This window comes from Phoenix dactylifera, chromosome 18 (assembly GCF_009389715.1).
Source record: "Phoenix dactylifera cultivar Barhee BC4 chromosome 18, palm_55x_up_171113_PBpolish2nd_filt_p, whole genome shotgun sequence".
In the NCBI taxonomy this organism is placed as follows: domain Eukaryota; kingdom Viridiplantae; phylum Streptophyta; class Magnoliopsida; order Arecales; family Arecaceae; genus Phoenix; species Phoenix dactylifera.
In genome coordinates, this window is record NC_052409.1 from 1,727,276 (window position 1) to 1,748,255 (window position 20,980).

Genomic DNA, 20,980 nt, shown 5'->3' on the forward strand with positions numbered 1-20,980 from the left:
CGCTACTGAAACCATCCCTATAGAAACCTCAAGACCTGATTGGCTTCATCAGGGACTTCTTTAGTTTTAGCTCTCCACTAGCAATTGGCCTGGAGCCAGCAGACCTGATCCAGACCAATAGTTTTATCACATAAATGATGCATAGATTTACATTTATAGCTAACGCATATCATGAAGACCCTTGATTACACTTTGAAGATGTGAAGGTGACTGAACTTAATATTGCTGCCCTCCTCACGGTTGGACCCAGACCCGATCCATAGCCAATCTTAAAGGTAAGATAAAACTTTAATTATACCTGCACACCAGGTCTCATGAAATCTCAACTGCTCGAAGTCGGCCCTAACCCATTGCTTGGATAGGCAGGGGTTGGATCAAAATTTTAGACATAAACCTTACATGTATTTGAATTTAGATTAGCAGGTACCCATTCTCGATCCAATTTGATGACATACTTAACTGGCATCCCTTTTGTAAGTCGCGATATGTTATGATACTGTATTTACCATTGGCAGCTAGTGATAACACTTGAATCAATTCCAATGTACCAGCCAAGCTTCGAGCAGCATAGAAGAGTTTATTTTGCCTTTGAACATCTCTATGCTCATCATATTTAATTGGAGGGCGATTCTAGTACGGTGGTCAAGTGGCTGCAGCGAACTTCTCCCAATTTAGAGGCTTAGAGCATCCACCCCTCCTGCACGACACCTTCAACCTCATCTCTCCTCAAAAGAGAAGGGAGCAGACCATCAGGCTGGGTGACTAACAATGTAGCCGATCATGGAAAACTTGCCATTTGACACTGTTTCAACTCCTCGACAGCTCCAGGACCTCGTTCTTTCTGATAGCTTGGGTTGTATATGCATTCATTGCACTAAGCCACGCACTGTCAGAAGAAAAAAAAAATGGGTACAACAAGGTGACATCCTTTTCCTTGTGCAGGCCAAGCATAGGAGCTGGACCGAGCCACCAATGCACAAGCAGCAGCAGGCTTCAGACAGTGCTGAACCATATCATGTGTAACCACACTACACGGGCTAATATGAGACAAATTAACAGCCATTTATCGGGAATTATATAGATAAATATAGCAAAGCAACGTCAGGTAAGAAAATGAATGTCAAGGCCACAGCCCATGGGAATGTACAAGCAAATGCGAATCGAAGGAGGGTGGATAGCACAGGGATCGTGCCCTCTCTTGCAATGTGCTCACCCGCTGCGTCACCAAAAATAGAAATAGCTTGCTCTGAGAAATTCTTCCTGGGAAACGAGAGATGCGAATGAAGGCCGCTGTAAAAACCTGCACTCCTAGTGCTTGTTTCCAAAGTGCCACCACCTTTTCTTCTTCTTGGATTCCAGTGTTGGTAGATCTGCACAGCCAAAGAAGAAAATGAAAAACAAGCTTCAGACAACATGCAAATCAGACCAGATCGAGCACTTTGGATCTAGTCCGAATGATTCTGCAAAGATTTTGGTCATATTTTGAGGGAGGTAGAAATATTGGTGATAAAAATGCGAGTAATCTCAACATTGTCAGTGTCGTCGAAAGTATTAACTGATAGAAGGGTAACTATAGCAGTCAAACATAGAGTATCATTTACTTACCCCTTTCAGGATAAATCGAATTGTAATGCACCTCAGCCCAGAAGCTCAAAAAAATAACTGCCAAACAGTGAAAAAAAATTAATATGGCACTAAATGGCCAAGCAGGTGAAGGGACATAAACAGTTTTCGTTACATAGTTCCAAAAATGAAAATAGTTGTCCATATACGAGGATTACATTAAATTAATGCTATATCCTTGGTTAAGGAAAATTTCAAATCCATTTGCACGATGGAAGGTCATGACAAGCTAATTGTATTGCACAAGTAATAGACTGCTGAACATACAGGTAACAAGCTCATAAAAATACAACCATACATATGCACGGCAGGATGGCAAATAACCATTCTCTCCCATCCTTTAACAATGAGTTCATAAAATCCCAACATGTTCTTCCCATAGATCCATTGCATGCATGGCAAGGCATGTACCAGAGCACTCATGGGACACAATATTAAATGTCTTCCCAGTGAAGGAATAAAGACAACAGCAAATTTTCAGTCTCTATGAGCTGCATCTATTACTAATAAAGCCCCCAAATTGCCATTAAGCTCATAAGACATCAGTTTTTAGATAGTTAAAGAAAAACACATGAAATATAAAATATTAAATGGATCAAGCCAGATTAGTAATTGCCACCAGGCATGCTTCCAGAAAGTCAAATAATTACAAAGCCAGGCTCCATTTAAGTGTGATCAGATTTGCATAACTTGTCAGACGTTCCCTATTAGTTTAATCAAAACTTCTTAAACAGAAGAAATACATTAAAAAATAACAAGAACAGCAAGCAACCAGTTGTACATACCTCGTTTAGATTTCTGAACATTTGGCAGAATCTCAATATAGCAAGTATCCTTGAATGATGTTATGACAAAAATTTTAACGCCATACTGCATAAGATCAAAGAAATTGATAATCACTAACTAAACCTTTATTTATATAAAATATGGTGATCAGCTTACTTCATTTCATGAAATATTGAAGGAAACCATTTACATCTTACAGGTAGAAAAGCATGATCAACTAACATATGAATAATACAACATGAAAGCAATATCAAGCGAGCATGAAATTATCAGCGTAAGACAGAACAACTACCCAGATAACAATCCCTAAGAATAAGATCTGCATAAGAAAGAGATAATGTTCATATTACAGAACAAACCCCTTGGGCCTTTCCCTTCATCAACATTCTATCCATGAGTCAATATGCAAGTTTGCTTAATTTGTTTTTATGGCTGAAGCTCAATATCCAGCCATTGCAAAAAAGTGGATCACCGATATGAACATGAAATGAAGATGGATCCCATCACCAACGCATGAGTCATATGTGACAACCAATCTACCAAACAAGAATATTCATAGACTCAAACAGGTATTCATTTATCTACATGCACTTTCACGAGCTCTCATGTGTGACGCACTTTTTGCTCTATCCAACAAGCTAAAATGAAATAACAATATGGAATTCCAATATAACAGTTCTAACACGTTTTTTAGCTTGTTACACTGAATATATCTTAAAATACAGATACGTCTTTTAACAGAGAAGTGATCATTCTCAGATCTAAATTCACGGAGATGAAGGCAAGAATCATCAACACAATATGTCTGAAGCCTGGTAGAGATATCATTATTAAATAATGTAAGTAGCCAGGCTTTAAACCACACACCACAGGAAAGAAAAAGCTAGACAAGAAATAAACTTCTGACAACCTAAGAAGATTGCCTACCAAATACCAATCCCATGAGTCTAAATCAAACATTTCATCAGCATAATTTGATGTCATTTAAATATAGATTTTAAGCAATTAATGTGAGATTCAAGGACAGATGGAAATTGTATTCCTTAAGTTAAATAACTAAGGGCCAATCAAAATAGTGTGCCAAAGGTTGACATCAAGGTTCGCCATCTTGGTACCGGACCCCATACCGGTGCCACACTAGCACAGTATCGGTACAATACGGTATGAAATTCTTTTGGCATACTGAGTGTTGGCACACCATCCGTACCGAATATCGGTACTGAACTGGTACGGTACGGTACGCCTCGTACTGCTCGATTCAGGCCAATACGGGATACCTTAGTCGATATCACTTTATTAGGCTCAATAGGAGATAGAAGAACAAGCTAGCTATGGGGTAAGGCATAAGCATGAGGTGCCAACTTAGGAAAAGGGTCAAACATGGACACAGGACGAAAATTTTAACTCCAAGAAGTCTAAACCAAACCCAGCCAAGATCCAAGGAAAAGCACCTGATATATTGAGACACCAAAATCCCAATGCTAGAAGAATTTCACAAGAAAAAATGAGGGTGGCTGAAGTTGCAAAGACCAAAGAATACCAATAGAGGCCAGAAATGAAGTATCAAAGAGAGTTTTGCAACCTACTTAACCCCAAAGTCCATGAAGAAAGTATAGACCACGAATCTCAAACATCCCAAATAACCATTATGACACCAGAGAATTTGGGCAAGTCATAAATTATCAAAAGTTCTCATCTCAAGATTTGGGTGTTGATAAAGCAAATTTCAATAAAACAAGCCCCATCAGATTAGATTAGAACAGTCTTGGTTAATAAAAATAATGGTTAATAGTTCTTTCATAGTCTTTCTAAAGGAAGAGAAAACCCAACAAAACCTGACCAGCAATACATCTTGCCTCAAGCCAGATATGAAGTAAAAAAGATCAAAATTGCTTTTGCAATATGAACCTCCATTTAAAGCGACTAGCACTCAGTAAACAGCAATGCCACTGAAAATGGCGGACTATGCATCAGCTACAATAGCCTTGAACTCTTGATGCAGTCTCATGCCTTATCATCCAGTGATAAAGAAGTGATAAACAAAACTTACTGATAAAAATTATTCATCAAAATTTCATTAATTAGATCCTATCTGGCATTAGCTAGAGGCCCAAGACTGAATCTAAACTTATAAGGATAACTAAAACAAACTCATAAGGTTTAATTCAGTCCAGACAACTAATGCAATGATCGATGGCACAGGTTCACATGCTCCAGCAATAGTTCAGCATAGGGATGTCCATAGGACAATTCACAGGCCTAACTTCATAGTCATACACCAGGAATTGAGCCTATTCAAAGTCTTGTCAAACTCTGCCCGGATCCGGCTAATTGACATCCCCAGTTCAGCTTCAGGTAATAACAACAAAAGCACGCCAAGGAACCAAGTCAGTCCAGTGACGAGGTTACAGGACTGCTCAAACATGCCCCACAGTTGATCATTACTTTGCAAGTATCACTAAAAGCGAAAACATAGAAAGAAAGCTAATAAAGGGTCTTTGACCAAAATGTCTCATTCACAATGCCAAATATATTACTAAAAATAAGACCTTGCAAGCAGGATTGTCCAGCAGCTAAGGGATGTGATTTCAGAAATCGTGTAGACCTTTCAACATCCATACCTTGTACAAGCTATTACATGATATCAAACATAAACAAAACCAAACTAGAAATGTAGTATTTAACATTTTACTCTCACTTTTAATGGCTAACTAAACTTGTCTCATTTAAGTCCGTTGTTTAAAGGTGAATCAGCAAAAGGAAAAGAATCTGTCATTTGCTATTTGCTTTGCGAAACTCTTGAGAAGGTAACATCTCTCTTGAAAAGAAGAGCTTCTTTTTCCTCTCAATGCAAGGATGGGAATCCTATCAAATTCAATAAGAACAAGAGAAATAAAATAATCCAGTAAAAGTTTCCAAAACTGATTCATATGATTGCCATGTTTTGCACTTCATTCTCATCACTGTCCTGACACAACTTAAAATGAAGTTGTACTCTTGGAGAAGCTCCTCACTCCACAAAACCCACACCAACATTATCATCAAAGTTAAGATATTCACAATATAGTAAGACATCAAATTAAGGGGAAAATGTAGTACTGACCAGAAACATCAAAAAAGGAAAAAGAAAATGAAAAAAGAGCCAAACAATATTATAACAGAAAAGAAAAGGAATGAAACAGTGGAAATTGGAAGAAGGAAAAAAAACATACTGAATCCGCAGCAGCCTGTAAGGTAACATGATCACCCCATTCCCCACCCCTGTTAGCCACATTAATATAAAAAGATTACAAACTTATATGTATTTCCAAAATGGCATCATAGATTATAAGATATAGAGCATACGTTGAAATCTTTTTCAAATAGTCACCGTACGCCATGGGAACATATCCCTCATAGTTCTCAGGGTGAGACTCAAGCTGAAAAATGAATGAAGAAAGACATGCATTCATTGATGATGAAAAATGCAGATCAACATAAAAATGAAATGAGAAAATACCCTAGAAATACCAAAAAGATGAAGATCAATAGAAATTTTAAGAATGATACTAGCAGTAGAGGACAAACCTGATTAACAACTTGCTGCCTCACAAACTTGTGGTGCTCAGGGGTACGGTAAAATTGATCAGACAGAGCTCGAAACTGTGAAGGATATGAAATTGAAATTTGACATCTCAGTTGATAAGAAGAAAGATTAAGAATTGTCAAAAAAAGGCTTCACAGCTAATTTTGAATATGTACACATGCACACACACATACTAACATGATTGACCAATAAGTGAAAATTGACATAATTTGGAACATTTGATGCACAAGTGCAAATATAGTAAAAGAGGATAATATATTGCAAACATGCATGTGTTTATCATTGCAGGGCTATATTATGGAAAGATCCAGCATTTATGGAGCGAACATATAAGGTCAACCAATCTAAACTGGTTATATCCAATTCAGACGATGTAATGCCTTTTAAGAAGCTTCCCTTGTTTCTATCTTCTCATTCTAACAAATTGAGGCGCAAGAATAAAAACAAGAAGCATACAAGAAAATATTCAGAGTAAGACTCCAATTCTGAAAAGGTAGAAGCAAGAATGCCTGTTTGTGTTTGATTGAACTTAAAAGATGCAATTCTCATGTTACGAGCTTGATTCGTATGAAAATTTTGAACTCCTTTTATGGTTATTGCTTCATTCAATTTGTCATGCATGAGTATCAGTGTCTTTTTCTTCTTCTTTTTTTAAGAGAGAGAGAGAGGAGGAGGACTCACCAGTACATTAATTACCCAAGCCCAAATACTTAGATATGCAACGCCTAAGATTTGAACCAAAAACCTCTGATTACTAAGTTTAGGGGTGTGGCCATTGGGATAAGCCCCAATTCACCATGCATATCAGATTTGATGTTTGAACTTTTTGCAAATTATTTCTTCTACTGTGAATTAACCTTGAAAAAATGATTGTATTAAAAATTGAAAATTGTAACATAATTTTTAAATGGATCATAAACTAGGACACGCATGAATCATATTGATATCTAAGCATGTAGAGTTTAACTTCTGAGAAATATAATTTCATGCTTTTGTGACAAATTTTGTTTTTCTGGACTTTCCTAGTCTCTCAAAATTTAATTTTGATGAGCTACATATGTTTTTATTGCTTTCATCATAGTCATTCAATTTTTGGCATATAAATTGTTGGCAAGAGTTTACCAGACATAACAATTTAACAATATAATATGTAGACTAATCTTTCAATTTAAGGCTATATACTGACCAAATTCAAATCAAATTCATTGAAGTTTTGACCCCAAAATCATTACAAAATGGGTGAATTTGAAATTGAGACCTAATCAAAAATCAAGATGCAAACTTGATGACTAATCAGCTCCAGTTCAGGTTTTAGATATGTTCAAATCAACCAGAAGTGATGAAGACCAAGAGAGTAAAACCCAGACTTCACCTAATACAAAATTATCAGTATCCTCCACAAAGTTACGTCATCCTATTCCCCTCCTTCCCCCAAAGAAGAACCCCTGGACCAAGATGTTGCTGCATGCGATAATGCAATGCAAGAATCACCACAGACTGCCTCAGAGTGAAGGACTTTAGGTTACAGGGGAGACAGAAGGGAAGGTCAGATGGGTAGCAGATGAGGAAACAAAAGCTTGCCTTGCTTCACCCAGGTAAAGGAACAAAACCATAAAACTCATCTACCTTTGGACATACGATCAGGTTTTCAGCAAGGCTGTCCCTGGAGCCTGATTGGCTCAATGAATATATCAGTCAAGTTGGGTCGAGGTATCAACAAAGTTGGCTCATGACACTTCGAGCTGTGTTTGGAATGTGGGGGAGTGATCAGGCACTCGGTGAGCTTGGTCCAAGTTTTCAATAGTTTGGACAGACCTAAAATCACCTGGCTTGGCCAAGTTTGCTTGATGCGCACACCAAGTTTCAAGTTTAACAACAACTCTAGGCAACATATGAACTCAACCTGAAATCAAATGGAGTCTATTATGCAAAGAACCAAAATGGACCAAATCTAACCTCGTGAGAATTGTGAACCAGCATCTCAAATCCAAACCCAATTCATCAACAAATCATCAGGTAAGATTACTTGAATTTCACTTTAGAACCCTACTTACACGCTTGCCAGCGACATGAAAAAAATAAAAAAAATCAATGCATCTAAGGTGCAAAAGAATCTTGTTCATAGAAGGCATGCTTGTTGCCCCAAAGCACAGCAGGGATATTAGATATAGTCAACTTATAAAAGTTTAACCTTTAGACCCTTAAATTGAGTCGGCCAATAAAAAACAACCTCAACATTCTATAAGCTGGCCATGGATTTCAAATTTTAGTTTGTTGAAAACTCTAGATAATCAAAATTTATTATGTTATTTATTACCGAGTATACAGTGAGAATTCAACTGATGTAATAGATGTAGTTCCATGAACGAAATCATAGTGTTGACATATCGATTCCAATACGATCTTATTACTATAGCAACAAATCAGGAGAAAAACAAAAAATAGCATGGTGGGACACTGGAACACTATAGTGATACCTATCCTCCCAGAACCTGAGTTGACAAATGAGAATAATCAATTGCCAACAAGAACTCATGTATTAGCTGCAGATTACAAGCTTATATGCTAAATAATTTCTTTAGTACACACCTACGTCATTTAATTTCAAAGGAAAAGGGGAAGAAAAAAGAGACCTAACACACAACTAACCTGACAGTTACCATCTCCTTGAACCTTGAGCTCAATCAAATCATAGAGTCGCAATCTACAGAATATATAGCATCAGACAATCATATACAGAAAAATTTACAACATGACAATACCATTTACGACATGCAGGTATTTTACTAATGAATAACCATAATCATCAAGCCTTTTTTTTTAACCAACAATTTGGTGTCAACTTTATGAATTCTCAGTAGCCAGTGCTCCAATCAAGGGCAATCGGTATTACATGTGTCAACCGATGAATTATGCAATTTTTTCACATATATTGATTAAAGTATATTACATGTACTTGATCAAGAAGGTAAAAGTTATTTAAGAGATAAATATATTCCCTTATTAGTCCATGGAAATTTTTCTGCAGTCTTTATGTAGCTAGCAATGTAAGCTCATAACCAAAATTACAACTTGTCAAAACCAGTGCACCTAGGAGACCTGCCATACTGGAGCAATAACTCAAATTTTATCATGTTATGCTGCTTCCATGATGCAAACCTAAAGCTGCTGAAGGATTTTTATAACATGGACTAACTTAACGCATAAACAATAAATCAATAAATGTGAACCCATGGAAAGAGCTTTTGAATAACTACTATGGGATGCATATCATACCAATAGACTTACATAAAACTTATCAAAGTTGGATAAATCACAATATCACACAATAATAAGTTGAAAGTATAGTGCTACAGTACAGGCCATACCTGTCTATAAGCCTTTGATGATCTGAAGTAGCTTCATCAACGGAAGGAATTTCTCCATTAATTCTAGGAACATGCTGCACAAACCAAACAATTTATGATGTCAAAGAGAACATGCATGCTCGTCATTTATAACTTCTTACCTTTCAAGTACATAAATATGGAGCGCCCATATATGGAAAAGGTGAGAGCTAGCGATGATGGCGTAAATGAAAAGAAATATACTATTCATAGTTCAAATTTCAGCAGATGACAAGTAACACTATTAAAGTGGTATTGCCGCAGAATTTAAGTGTTGGAATTCTTCAATATTGAGTAATAGCAAGAATCAAAAAAAAAACCTAGTATTCTGGCAATTTCAAATGGCAAAGACATGCAGAGCTATCACTCAGTAGAAAATGCATACTAAATAAAGTGTATAAACTATAGAGTGTATGCATGTGTGCTCATAGTGCAGAGCTATCACTCAGTAGAAAATGCATACTAAATAAATATTCATTTCAGTTACCCTAGGTCGGTCTTTTTTTGGTCAGATACCACATTTCAGTCTTGATAATAGGTAAGTCTGATTCATTTTGAATCGGAATAGACCATGTTCAGTCCTTTACTCAGAGAAAAAAGATAATAAATCCAATGTTGTCATTTTAGGATATGTGATTAACCAGAATAACTAGCCTATCAGCAAAAAAATAATCAGATGAATTTCCAATACCAAAGTTATGCAGAATACCATGTTTACTTTAGTTGCACATATGCTAGAACCTGAAACTAAGAGGGAAGTTCAACAGCTTACTTTTCATGGTTTCACCTAAGTGATAGGAGATTTTTCCTCACTTTAGCTGCTCAGTCAAGAATTTTCATATTACAAGATCATTAGCATTCTCTAATCCTCTAAAACAATTTTCAAAGGAAATGTTTCTTTAAGCTACTGATGGTTAAGTTATATTTTTGAAAATCTGAGCTTCAAAAGTATGCATAAACTTACAGGAATGGGAACCATCTGATTCAATCTCTTGCCTACTTCACCATCTATGTCAGAAAAGTCATCTGTGAGCTCTAATGACCACTCCTGCCCTTCATATGTGTATTCCCCAGGACTTGAACATGAACTGGGAGATTCCATCTCATCTGCCTCTTCCTGACCACCTTCATTCCCTACATAAAAACAACAGACACAATAATAAACAACAGAGCAGAAAAATAGGAAATGGGAGACAAAATGAACAACCAAACAGGAAATTTCTTATAATCTGCTTACCTGAACTATAGTTCCTCATGGATGGACCAAACCAATCTTGTGCCAGAACAGATGCTTGCAAGTGTTCTTCATCTGAAAGTGAAGGTCCAGTTGCTTCTGCAACAGCAAGGCGCGAAAATTCTTCTTGAAGAGCATGAGCAATAATCTCATCATTCTCTATAGTAGTGTAGCCTGTTGTGCCAATATTACCTTCTCTGGCATAACTACTATCATAAAAGCTGGCATCATGTTGAGTAGTTCCTCCACAATACCCACAGTTTGAAAATGGATCATCATGAAGGATATCAAGACCCCAGCGGAGAACTTCAGAATCTTGCTCGTACATAATCATCAGCAACAAATGTTTTCCTAGCAGAATAATGTGCCAACAACAAGAATCCTGTATATTGACACTGACATGATTATCTTACTGTAGCTTAAGAGGATATTTTACAGGTGGCATAAGATCATCCCTGGCATTCATTCCCTGTACATTTATGAAATTAGCTTCACCAGATAGGCAGGTGAAATATACATAAAATCACCAACCACATGAAGAAAATTTCAAATGATCATTTCTGAAACAAAAGAAATAGCTAGAAACATGACTATGTCAGATGGAATAAAACTAAATCAACAGAATAATCAAAACTTCATAACCAGGACAAAAAAAATTTGCAACTCCAGGATTACTATTATATCATATTCTTATGTGCTGACATTTTCGGACATACTTCCACAACATATCATCGGAACTAAAAAAAACAATTAAAGAATATGTTGACATTAAAACAGCAAAATATTGCTTACTTAGAAGCATTGCAGTTTGAGAAAGTAGCTCGTCAGATATATAAACTATTAATGTGACTATATGAAGCACAACAATCATGAATTAGTTGAAAGCTGGTGTCGATCAGGTAAAAGATTGAATTTAGGGCCAGAGGAAGAAGATCAAGGCTAGATGATGTAGGCTCCCAGTTAAGAGTTTAAATGTTAAATTCAGTAGGTGAAAGCAAACACTGTGATAAGATGGTCATCTGAAAGGTTTATTCTTCAGAAAACAGATAACTTCTTACACATTAAAAGAGAAAACAAGTTCCCTGCCATATGGCAATCCCAATATGTTCAAGGATGATAGATCCAACAAACCCCCCACCCACTCCGAACTGTTTTCTTTCCTGATTGCACTCAGAGAAGAGTGCAATACATGGAGGCATCAGATCCAATCTCGCATCCCCGATCTACCATCCACCCTATTCCGACCGCAATATGTGGTGACAAAAACCATTACCCAATTCAATGGCCTAATTATTATCAAACACAAAAAAAAAAAAAACTTCTAAAATCACAAAAGCAACCTCCACCACGCTCCAAGGATTATTAAAGGATGTTTGCTTAACATAAGGAGATTCAGAAATAGGTTTCACCAATAAGGTAGAAGTATATTTTGTCCAATTTGGGTTGATATGAGAAAACCCAGTTATATAGTGGAATTTGATAAAACTGGACAACTTTTTTGCAAGCGCTGAAATAGAAAGATGGGGCAACTAATGACTTCCTGGACAATCAATCAGACAATTTCAGTAATCTGATTCTCTATCTTTCAACATTAGCAAGGACTTGAGAAACGACAAAATAGAGAAAACCCCAAGAATTCACAAACATGCAACAACAAAATGGAAGATTATTTAACCACCACCACCCCCCCCCCCGGGGTACTACACCAATTTCCACAAGTCAGACCAATCCCCTCATGCAACATGGCAGGAGGAACTTTCATGTGCCCGACACAGGCACCACCTCGCATGACTCCTATTATAAATAGACATGTATAAAGGAGGCAAAATCCTTCATGAATGACATATTAGCAGGTCATTTTATCCATATTTGACTACAAAATGTAATTGGATGTTTTTTTAACTTTTTTGGAAATTATTCATTGCACTGAAAATCTTCTACATAATCAATAGCAAAGAATGTCATAATTAGCAGGATTAATGAAGATTGAATATGGATTTAGGCAGCCCAATGAAGATTGAATATGGATTTAGGCAGCCCAATGAAGATTGAATATGGATTTAGGCAGCCCAATGAAGATTGAATATGGATTTAGGCAGCCCAATTCTCCAACATACTGTAGGCCTAATAGCTACTGCGCACAGCACCTGTCTGCATGGTTCTGGAAAAACATATGATATCTACACTGAATAATGAACAAAATGCTCTTAAAAAACAGAGCTAGAGATATTACTAGGTAGGAAATGTTACAAAAGTATGCTAGTCAGTGTGAAATATAATCTCATTAAATCAAGCTTGCAAAGAAGTCAAAACCTCCCTATTGAGTTGGTCTAGGGCTGGAGACGATCCAAGATCGAGCAAGACAGACCATGCTCCAGCTCAGCTTATACTATAATTTAGCCAAGCTCAGGTTCAATTCAATTAATTATAAACTAAATTTAAGCTGTTCAAAAATGGTTTTTAAGGGATTAACCAGTGAGAGACTGAGGTCCCAGAGCTTTCACTTATGTCTAAACATTTAAATAATAAATAAGAATTTCATTTATAATATTAACTGAAATAATATAAATTCATATTATTTACTTATTTATTTATATTTTGAGTTTAATCAAAGCAAGCATGAGAAAGCTGGGCAAATCTTAATCTCATCTGTTACAGCAAAGAAAAATCTCAATCTCATCTCATTTACCAAATTTGCCAAACACCAGCTGCTCGTGAAACGCACTTGTTAGACACCCCTAAGGCATTAATTCCCTTTTTTTGCCTCCAAAAGAAGTACGAAAATCAGACTTTTCACTGGTGCATCAAAAAAACAACATCAAGATTGGTTTGTCAAATTGTGATTTCAGCCACATCACTGATTTCAATAATTACTACTGGAACATGGAAGCAGTACAAGGACTTCGAGAGAAATAGATTATAGTAAAGATGCAAGGTTTTGGTGTTATTTATCTACTCGATAGCCTCAAAACTAGCAGCCATGGATTTCAGATCAACATGGACAGGATTCGTCTCTACAGATCTTAAAAATTACAAACCCTATAGACATATATAGAATTAACTCAAAAAGTAAAAGATACCGAAAATAAGCAGGTAACAGTACACCCCATAAACCAAAGAATATATCATCGCACTAATAGAAAAAAAAAAATCGCCACTGTAATCTGATCACATCTGAAGTGAAATAAGACGGCAATTCAATCACAAGAACTACATCAAGAATCCAAAACAACGACAAAAATCACAAAACAAAACAACAAGACCATAGGCATTATCGAGAATCCGAGATCTCCAAGCTGCAATCCTCCATAGGATCAAGAACAAAAAAAACAATAAAATCAAAGAACGACGTCAAGAAACTACACACGATCCATCAAACTTCAGTGATTGGACCAACCCTATACCATAAGATTCTTTTCAATGAAAGAAGAACACGCCACTCGCAAAATCACACCCAAAAAAATCCTTTAGTTTTTTCACGGATCGCAACAAGAACTTACTTCCCAATCTATAAGCCGAAGAAGTCTCTCCGTCTCTTGAAACGGAGACGATCGAGCGAGCCAGCGAGAGAGAAATAAATCAAAGAAAACAATAAAAAGCGGCTTCGAGACGCCACGAAGGAATGCAGTGCGAACGATTTAACCGCGACACCCGATAAAAGAGAGAGGGGGGAGGAATGTCGCGGTCCCGGACGTCACGGGTTTGATAAGCCTGATTGGAAGCGGCGCGGCCGCGTTTTAAATGCCGTTTCGGTTTTCGTATCGGGCGGGGCGTATCGGGGAGCCGCACGCGAACCCCACCGTCGGATGCATTGGACACGTGTACGTATAAGATGCGTCGGGGTATAGGCGCTTGGTGGGGCTCTGTTCTATCACGGGGGGAATCTCCACCCTTGATATCGTATCTGACCGCTGTCAGGCATGGGTCCCGCCACTCCTGGTACTCTGCCGGTACAATGGGTATAATTTCTCGGTACGATGGGCCCGAGGCTGGCCTCATGCGACGCCAGAAGGACAGCCAGGAATCAGCCGTTTGATCTTGATTGGACGGTCCTGACATGAGGATCTCGCATTGTTATCGCCGCTGCTTTCCCGTTTGGCATTCATTCCGAGAACTAAAATGGTGACCTAATTTTAGCTTGGGTTGCTTTTACGAGGTGCAATTTGCCTCGCTAGCACGTAATTTCATTTGGAAGTTTTGGAATGGTTATCTGTAAGTTGACTGGTCATAGTCGGCATGACAGGGACGGAAACTGACTAGTTTGGGCTGGCTTGGACCAGCGCCAACCATAACATGTTTCACATGGGTTGGACGAAAGGTTAAGAGACATACTAAGTCGCACAAAAAAGGGCTCATGCAGACTGAAAATTTATCAATTTTAATCCAACTTATTTATTAAATAAATCAAAAATCCATCCCCAAATCTAATTATTTTATCAAACACACAACCTAATCCACACAATGGAGTGAAACAACTTAATTCGATTGAACGATCACCATTTCTGCTCTCGCAACAGCCTTTATTATGCCGAGGAATATTTGATGAATACATTATGTTATTGTCCATCTTTTTTCGACTAAGACAATTAATGAATGTTGTAATATTAAAATTGAAATGGCAATGATAAAGAATAATTTTAGTGGGATATGTTATCTGGAGACAACGCCTGTTATAAAATCCTAGTTAGATGGTGTCCAATTTGAATTTGATCATCTAATTGTTGTCGTGATTTGACCAAACACCTGAACTAAGATAAGAATTTGGTATAGAATCTAATGTTGTTAGTCTAAAATTATTTAATAAGTCCAATATATCATAAAGTAGTCACAGATGACTTGGATCCTGCATGTCTGCATTCTAGATTAAGGAATAGATAGGCTTTGATTGACTATTTGTTTCTATTTTATTTTCTTGTTCCAATATTCAAAGGTTTAGGTTTACTAACTGGAAAAATGACAAGCGGATGTGACGTAAATGAGAGATGCCTAACCCGTTGGAAAGCTGAAGGTGAAACAAAATTCCAGGTGCAGAAAAGGTTCGCACAGGACATTGGGTGGATCGGTTCGGCTGGATTTGGTGGCATCCCTACTCAAATTCAAAATATTTCTATTTGAATCTAAATCCAATTAAACTTGATATCTGTATCTAATATTGTAAAAAAAAAAAAAAAAAATCAGTTGTCAGATTGGATTTTAAGTAAAAAATCGAGTATTTAACAAGTTACATATTTTACTATGCTTCTAAATTAATTTTTAAAATTATTTAATGTACCCAAAGTATTACCTTAAAAACTGTGAAATAAAAACAAAATAATGATAATGTAGTAGAACAAATCATACCTAAAAGCGGGGTATGTATTCAATTATCACTTTTGTTATCTAAGTATCTGTGCAATCAAAGAAACATGAAGAATGACCACCAAGGAATTTGATAGAATAAGATTGGTTATGGTTTCACTACTCTATTTGATTTTTTTTTTCTAATTAAAAAATTAATAGGTTTATGCCTAGAATATTTATATATCTAAGTATACAAATGTACATTATATATATATATATGTATGTGTATATATATGTGTGTATATATATATATATATATATATATATATATATATATATATATGTATGTATATATATATGTGTATATATATATATATATATATATACACACACACATATATACATACATATATACATATACATATATACATATACATATATTCATATATATATATATACATATATATATACATATACATATATATATACATATATATATACATATATATATATATATACATATATATATATATATATACATATATATATATATATACATATATATATATATATATACATATATTTATATATTATATAATATTTGTGTGTATGCATATAACCAGATCAGGTTTCAGCTGTGCCTTTCTAGGTATAAATTTACTTAAAACCAAATATAAGGAGTTTTGGTCTAATTTCAGAACCCAAACCTAACCCAATAGCTTATTGAATTTCTTGTATCCAAATTTTCAAAGCATACTACAGAAAAAGAATCTATCATCCATTCGATGAAAGATAGAAACTATACAATGGATCCCTCATTTTTAATGCTGGGAACTCTATCAGGTTAAACAACAGCAGATAAATGTTGGTACAATTTGTTGTTTCACTTGGAATCACATCTCAAGGCCTTCATTTGCATTTTCTTCAGGAAGAAACATAATACACTGTGAATCAGCATATCTGAGGTCCAAGTCCAACCAGCTCTGGCGTCGATCACTTCAACATGCTGCAATTTTGCTAACAAGTACGAACAGCTAACAAGTAACAAATCAAAGCTTGCCCTGAAAATTTTAACCGATAATATTGAAAGCTGAATGCCCTCCCAGAGGGAATGTGTAATTCAACTTTGTGAACTGCTAGTGCAAAATAATTAATTCTGCTATGAAGCACTAAAATGCTAGGGGAAGTTTTTCAGGCCACAATCAAGTATGCCTAAGAGTTGTGCCATCTGTGTAATGTCATTTGATATTAAGTACATATAATTAACACTAAGATTGTGTAATCAATAGTCCATCAACGAAATTTTGTAACATCAAGGAAGTGGTTCTGCTATTATTCCACTCTGTTCAATTTCGAAATGTTACCCATTCATGTGAGTTTATGTTTCTGGTTAGAACTTGAAGCACGGATACATGCACACAAGAACAAAGAAAATACAAGTACCAAATACATGCACTTCGAAAACATTCTCTCTCTAACTGCCAGATCTGGTAATCGATCGTTCCCATATGATACGAGGAATGATCCCTTCGGTTTTCAACAATCATGAAGACCTACTTCCAGCAAGATCCTCTAAAGTAAGATTCAGGGTGTCCACCGAACCTTTCCTCACCTCCTCTCCTCGTGCTGCTAACAGATCTTCCACACTACCAGGCTCCCCAAACCAACCAAGTCGATCTGCAATGAGATGGAGATTACTGCAACCTCCGCAGCGAACCACCACCACTCCCTTTTCAAATGACTCACGGCAGAGAGTCTTCACAGATCTGGTCTCGCAAACCTTGCATGTAAAGATCATGGCAAGATCATGCCTCTTGGATGCTTTTAAGTTAGAGAAGGCTGTATACTTCACACTGGACTCCTTAGCAATAGGACTAAGCCCTTCAGCCAAGTTGGAGACCTGTTTTGAATCATCCTGGCAAGATTTCAGGTCCCCAGCATCTTCACTGGCTGTATCTGTAAATTCTGCCTCTGTTTGGATATCTCTAATGCCTTTCGTTATGTGGGAAGGCCAAGCAAGTCCTGCAATAATGGTAAGTTCTATCATATTGGCTTCAAATTATATGAAAATCAACTACACTGCAAAATACAGAATCATTCGGAAAGTGGTATGCAAGACCCAGATACGCATACTGTGGAAGGGAAAGGAAAAGGGTGTCGAACTAATCAAGCAACATGATGTAAAACAGAAGTCAGGTGCTTTGTTAATTTGGAAAAGTCGTGAGAGTTACCCTGCCGGAATATTCAACCTAGAATGCTGCACAAGTCATGATGCAAAATGAAAGTCAGATGGCTGTTAATTTGAAAATGTCATGAGGGTTTCTCTACCAGAAAATTAAACCTTGAGTGCTGCACCTGCTTCAGGCTCCTATTACAATTTCCTAATGCTTCGTACCCCTTTTGTCCACTCATCTTTTATTACCAAGTAATGGTGCACACGCAATACTTAGTTAAGGAATTCAATCGTATAGGCAGGGTTATAATTCACCATGTACACTTTTCTTATTATACCACCAACCCAATTAGTTCTAGCACTCAAACATTATATCGGCAAATTAACCTCATCTGTGATGTTGTCCAAAAGGAAGAGTGAAATGATCAAGGTTGCTATTACCACTTCTTTTGAATGACAGCTACGTACTAAAATTTACCATTACTGAAGAACCTTCAACCAAACTTGTGAAGACACCAAAGTAAGATGGAGAGAACGAAGGAGCAAACTAAAAGAGAGTGATGCTGTTTTAAAAGTTGATATATTAACATGCTAGGCAGGCCAAATATCACGGTTGCCTTCTTGTTATTGCTAATTAATGGTAAGATTTATACATACAAAAATAATTTGTAAATTATTTCATTAATTTTGTGAAATTATGGGATTACTGCAAGAGGGAGTCCTTTTCCTTTACAAAGAATAAATGATGACCCTGACTTCAAGACATATCCTGGGGACGTTTTCCACAAATTTGATGGTTCTTTTGAAGAGCTTACAGTTCACAAAGGGAGCTATATTCGTGGTCAAATATGATGAAACACAGTAAACCCTCCTTCATGTTGCTTATGCCGAACGATCACATGAACTTCCCATCCAATAAATTCCTCCCATTAGTATCTTTGTTTCACACTTCAAGAAAGGATTAGGGAACTAATGTTTATTCTTGGGCTAGAATTACAAAGCCATCTGACTTGGGCTCCCACTGGCATTTTTGTTTCACACTTCAGACAAGGATGAGGGAACTAATGCCTGTTCTTTGGTTGGAATCACAAATGAAGAACATAATCCACCGTTCTAAGCTTTGTTAGCATCGAACCTGAATCTGAATTAGGCCAAAGAACATACCCCATCAATCTAATGTTTGCTGGCATCAAGCCTAGATCCTCCTCAAGATTATTCCAAGGAAGGCATAATTTTCAACATTAAAAAAAAAAAACAACCAAGGTGACGAAAACTGAAAGTTTGAGAACAGAAAAGAACTACAATAAATCTAAACATGAAGGTAATGAATTTCTAAAAGCTTTTTTGTCTTCCATTGGACACCCCCCACCCAAAAAAAAAGAAGCTTTTGTATCTACCGTTCTTATAACTATTCACCAATCCACCAAAGAACGCTTTTGACCGAAATCAAACAACTATGAATAAAAAAGGGACCTTAATTTCAATTCAAGAATGTAACTTTTTAATAGAGAAGAATGATTGTAGATCTTGATGAATAGCGCAAGAATAGATGCAAGGTTGGGGATGACAGGAGTACCCTCGGAAACGAGGGGTTGGAGTCGATCTCGGCGGAGAAGGGAGGCGACCCGCCCCTGGAGGAGACGAACGGCGGCCATGGGAGCCTTCGCCGGAGTTCCCAAAACCCTAGGTCCCTAGGCCGCACTTTGCTTCACGAGGTCGAGTCGAGGCCTGGCATATCTCCAAATGTTGGACCGTCCGGTTTTGGACTTTGGGCCCAGCCAAGGCCCGGATAAATGATTGGTCACACTAATATTGGAAGGTTTCGTCAACTACCGGGCTCCGGGCCTGATGTAGCAGGTGAAGAAGTTAGGCTCTCGAATAGAAATAAAAATAAACAACTCCTATTCTAACCATTTAATTAGAAAACATTCTATTCCCATTCCGATTTTAAAAAAAGTACGAATGCCCTAATCTCTCCAAAACTCAATTTTTACTCTCTCCTAGTATTCAAATTCCTTTCGGATTCTCATTCCGACTCCAATCACAAACCAAACATGTCGAAAAATATGGCCATTCCAATTTTCATTTCAATCCATTCTGATTCCGATTACGAACTAAGCGCGTCTGATATGATTTGAAAGGGTTAATGAGATCTGGTAAGTGCTCATGCTAGAAGAGAAATCAATGAACCCATCTGAATGCCTTACTTGTTGGTGAATGAAGTGGCGATAAATAATAGTTTCTAAAGCAAAAAAAAAAAATGCCAATCTACTTTAGACAAGCCCAAGAAGAATGTTATAATCTAGATAAGCTCCAAAATAAACTATGAAAGTCAAACACTTGGGCAACAATATATAAAGAGGTGATGTAAATGTAGGCCTATGCATATATACAAGATTGGCTGGTGAGGTCATTGGTGGGCATGCTGGACAACATTCTCCACCTCGTTGGTTATCTAGTATTAATCAGCATTTTTTGTTATATTTGATGAATAAGCTCAAAAAAAAAAAAAATACCCTCCTCACCTCTCTCGATTTACATGCGGGTCGAAGTAGCAGGTCTGGCCCGAGGTTGAGTTGTTCCCCCGCCCACCCCCCCCAAAAAAAAGAACGTCTATTTATCCGTAACCCTAGTGCCATGGATGCATCATAAATCTAATCCCAGCTCAAAAAAACAGTGACATGTTCATCTGCACTCCAATCCTTGACAAGGTTGATTCAAGTGTTCTCTTCAAAACCTCCTAGCAGTCCGCATTCCACCTAATCTCATTTAGGTTTGAATAACCCAAAGGAAGCTCTACTAAATCTAGTGCCCGGTCTCCGTCTATAGTACGTTGAAAAATCCATGGCCATGAAAACAACTTCCCTCGAGGAATGGAGAAATGCGTAGAATGAAGAGTGTCAGAGTGCATA

The 20,980-nt window shown here is 37.0% G+C and overlaps 2 protein-coding genes across 5 annotated transcripts; both read right to left on the reverse strand.

The window, feature by feature from the left end:
- Positions 1 to 1,043: 1,043 nt before the first annotated feature.
- Positions 1,044 to 14,287, reverse strand: LOC103707012 (OVARIAN TUMOR DOMAIN-containing deubiquitinating enzyme 12-like). Of its 4 annotated transcripts, XM_008791339.4 has the most exons (13): positions 14,116 to 14,287; positions 13,305 to 13,411; positions 10,808 to 11,084; positions 10,619 to 10,714; positions 10,346 to 10,515; positions 9,364 to 9,437; positions 8,645 to 8,699; positions 5,977 to 6,051; positions 5,755 to 5,828; positions 5,622 to 5,670; positions 2,409 to 2,493; positions 1,606 to 1,662; positions 1,044 to 1,370 (listed from the first exon to the last, which is right to left on the reverse strand). In XM_008791339.4, the coding sequence occupies exons 3-13, from the start codon at positions 10,947 to 10,949 to the stop codon at positions 1,309 to 1,311; spliced, it is 939 nt and encodes a 312-aa protein (XP_008789561.2). In that variant the 5' UTR covers positions 10,950 to 11,084; positions 13,305 to 13,411; positions 14,116 to 14,287; the 3' UTR covers positions 1,044 to 1,308. The 4 variants fall into 4 exon arrangements, with proteins under 4 accessions (XP_008789561.2, XP_008789560.2, XP_008789562.2 ...); XM_008791338.4 differs by having other exon boundaries at positions 10,619 to 11,084; XM_008791340.4 differs by lacking the exon at positions 13,305 to 13,411 and having other exon boundaries at positions 14,116 to 14,286.
- A 2,910-nt stretch (positions 14,288 to 17,197) lies between these two features.
- LOC103707014 lies at positions 17,198 to 19,840 on the reverse strand. The gene is made up of 2 exons (XM_008791341.3): positions 19,645 to 19,840; positions 17,198 to 17,917 (listed from the first exon to the last, which is right to left on the reverse strand). The coding sequence occupies exons 1-2, from the start codon at positions 19,721 to 19,723 to the stop codon at positions 17,439 to 17,441; spliced, it is 558 nt and encodes a 185-aa protein (XP_008789563.2). The 5' UTR covers positions 19,724 to 19,840; the 3' UTR covers positions 17,198 to 17,438.
- Positions 19,841 to 20,980: the final 1,140 nt, after the last annotated feature.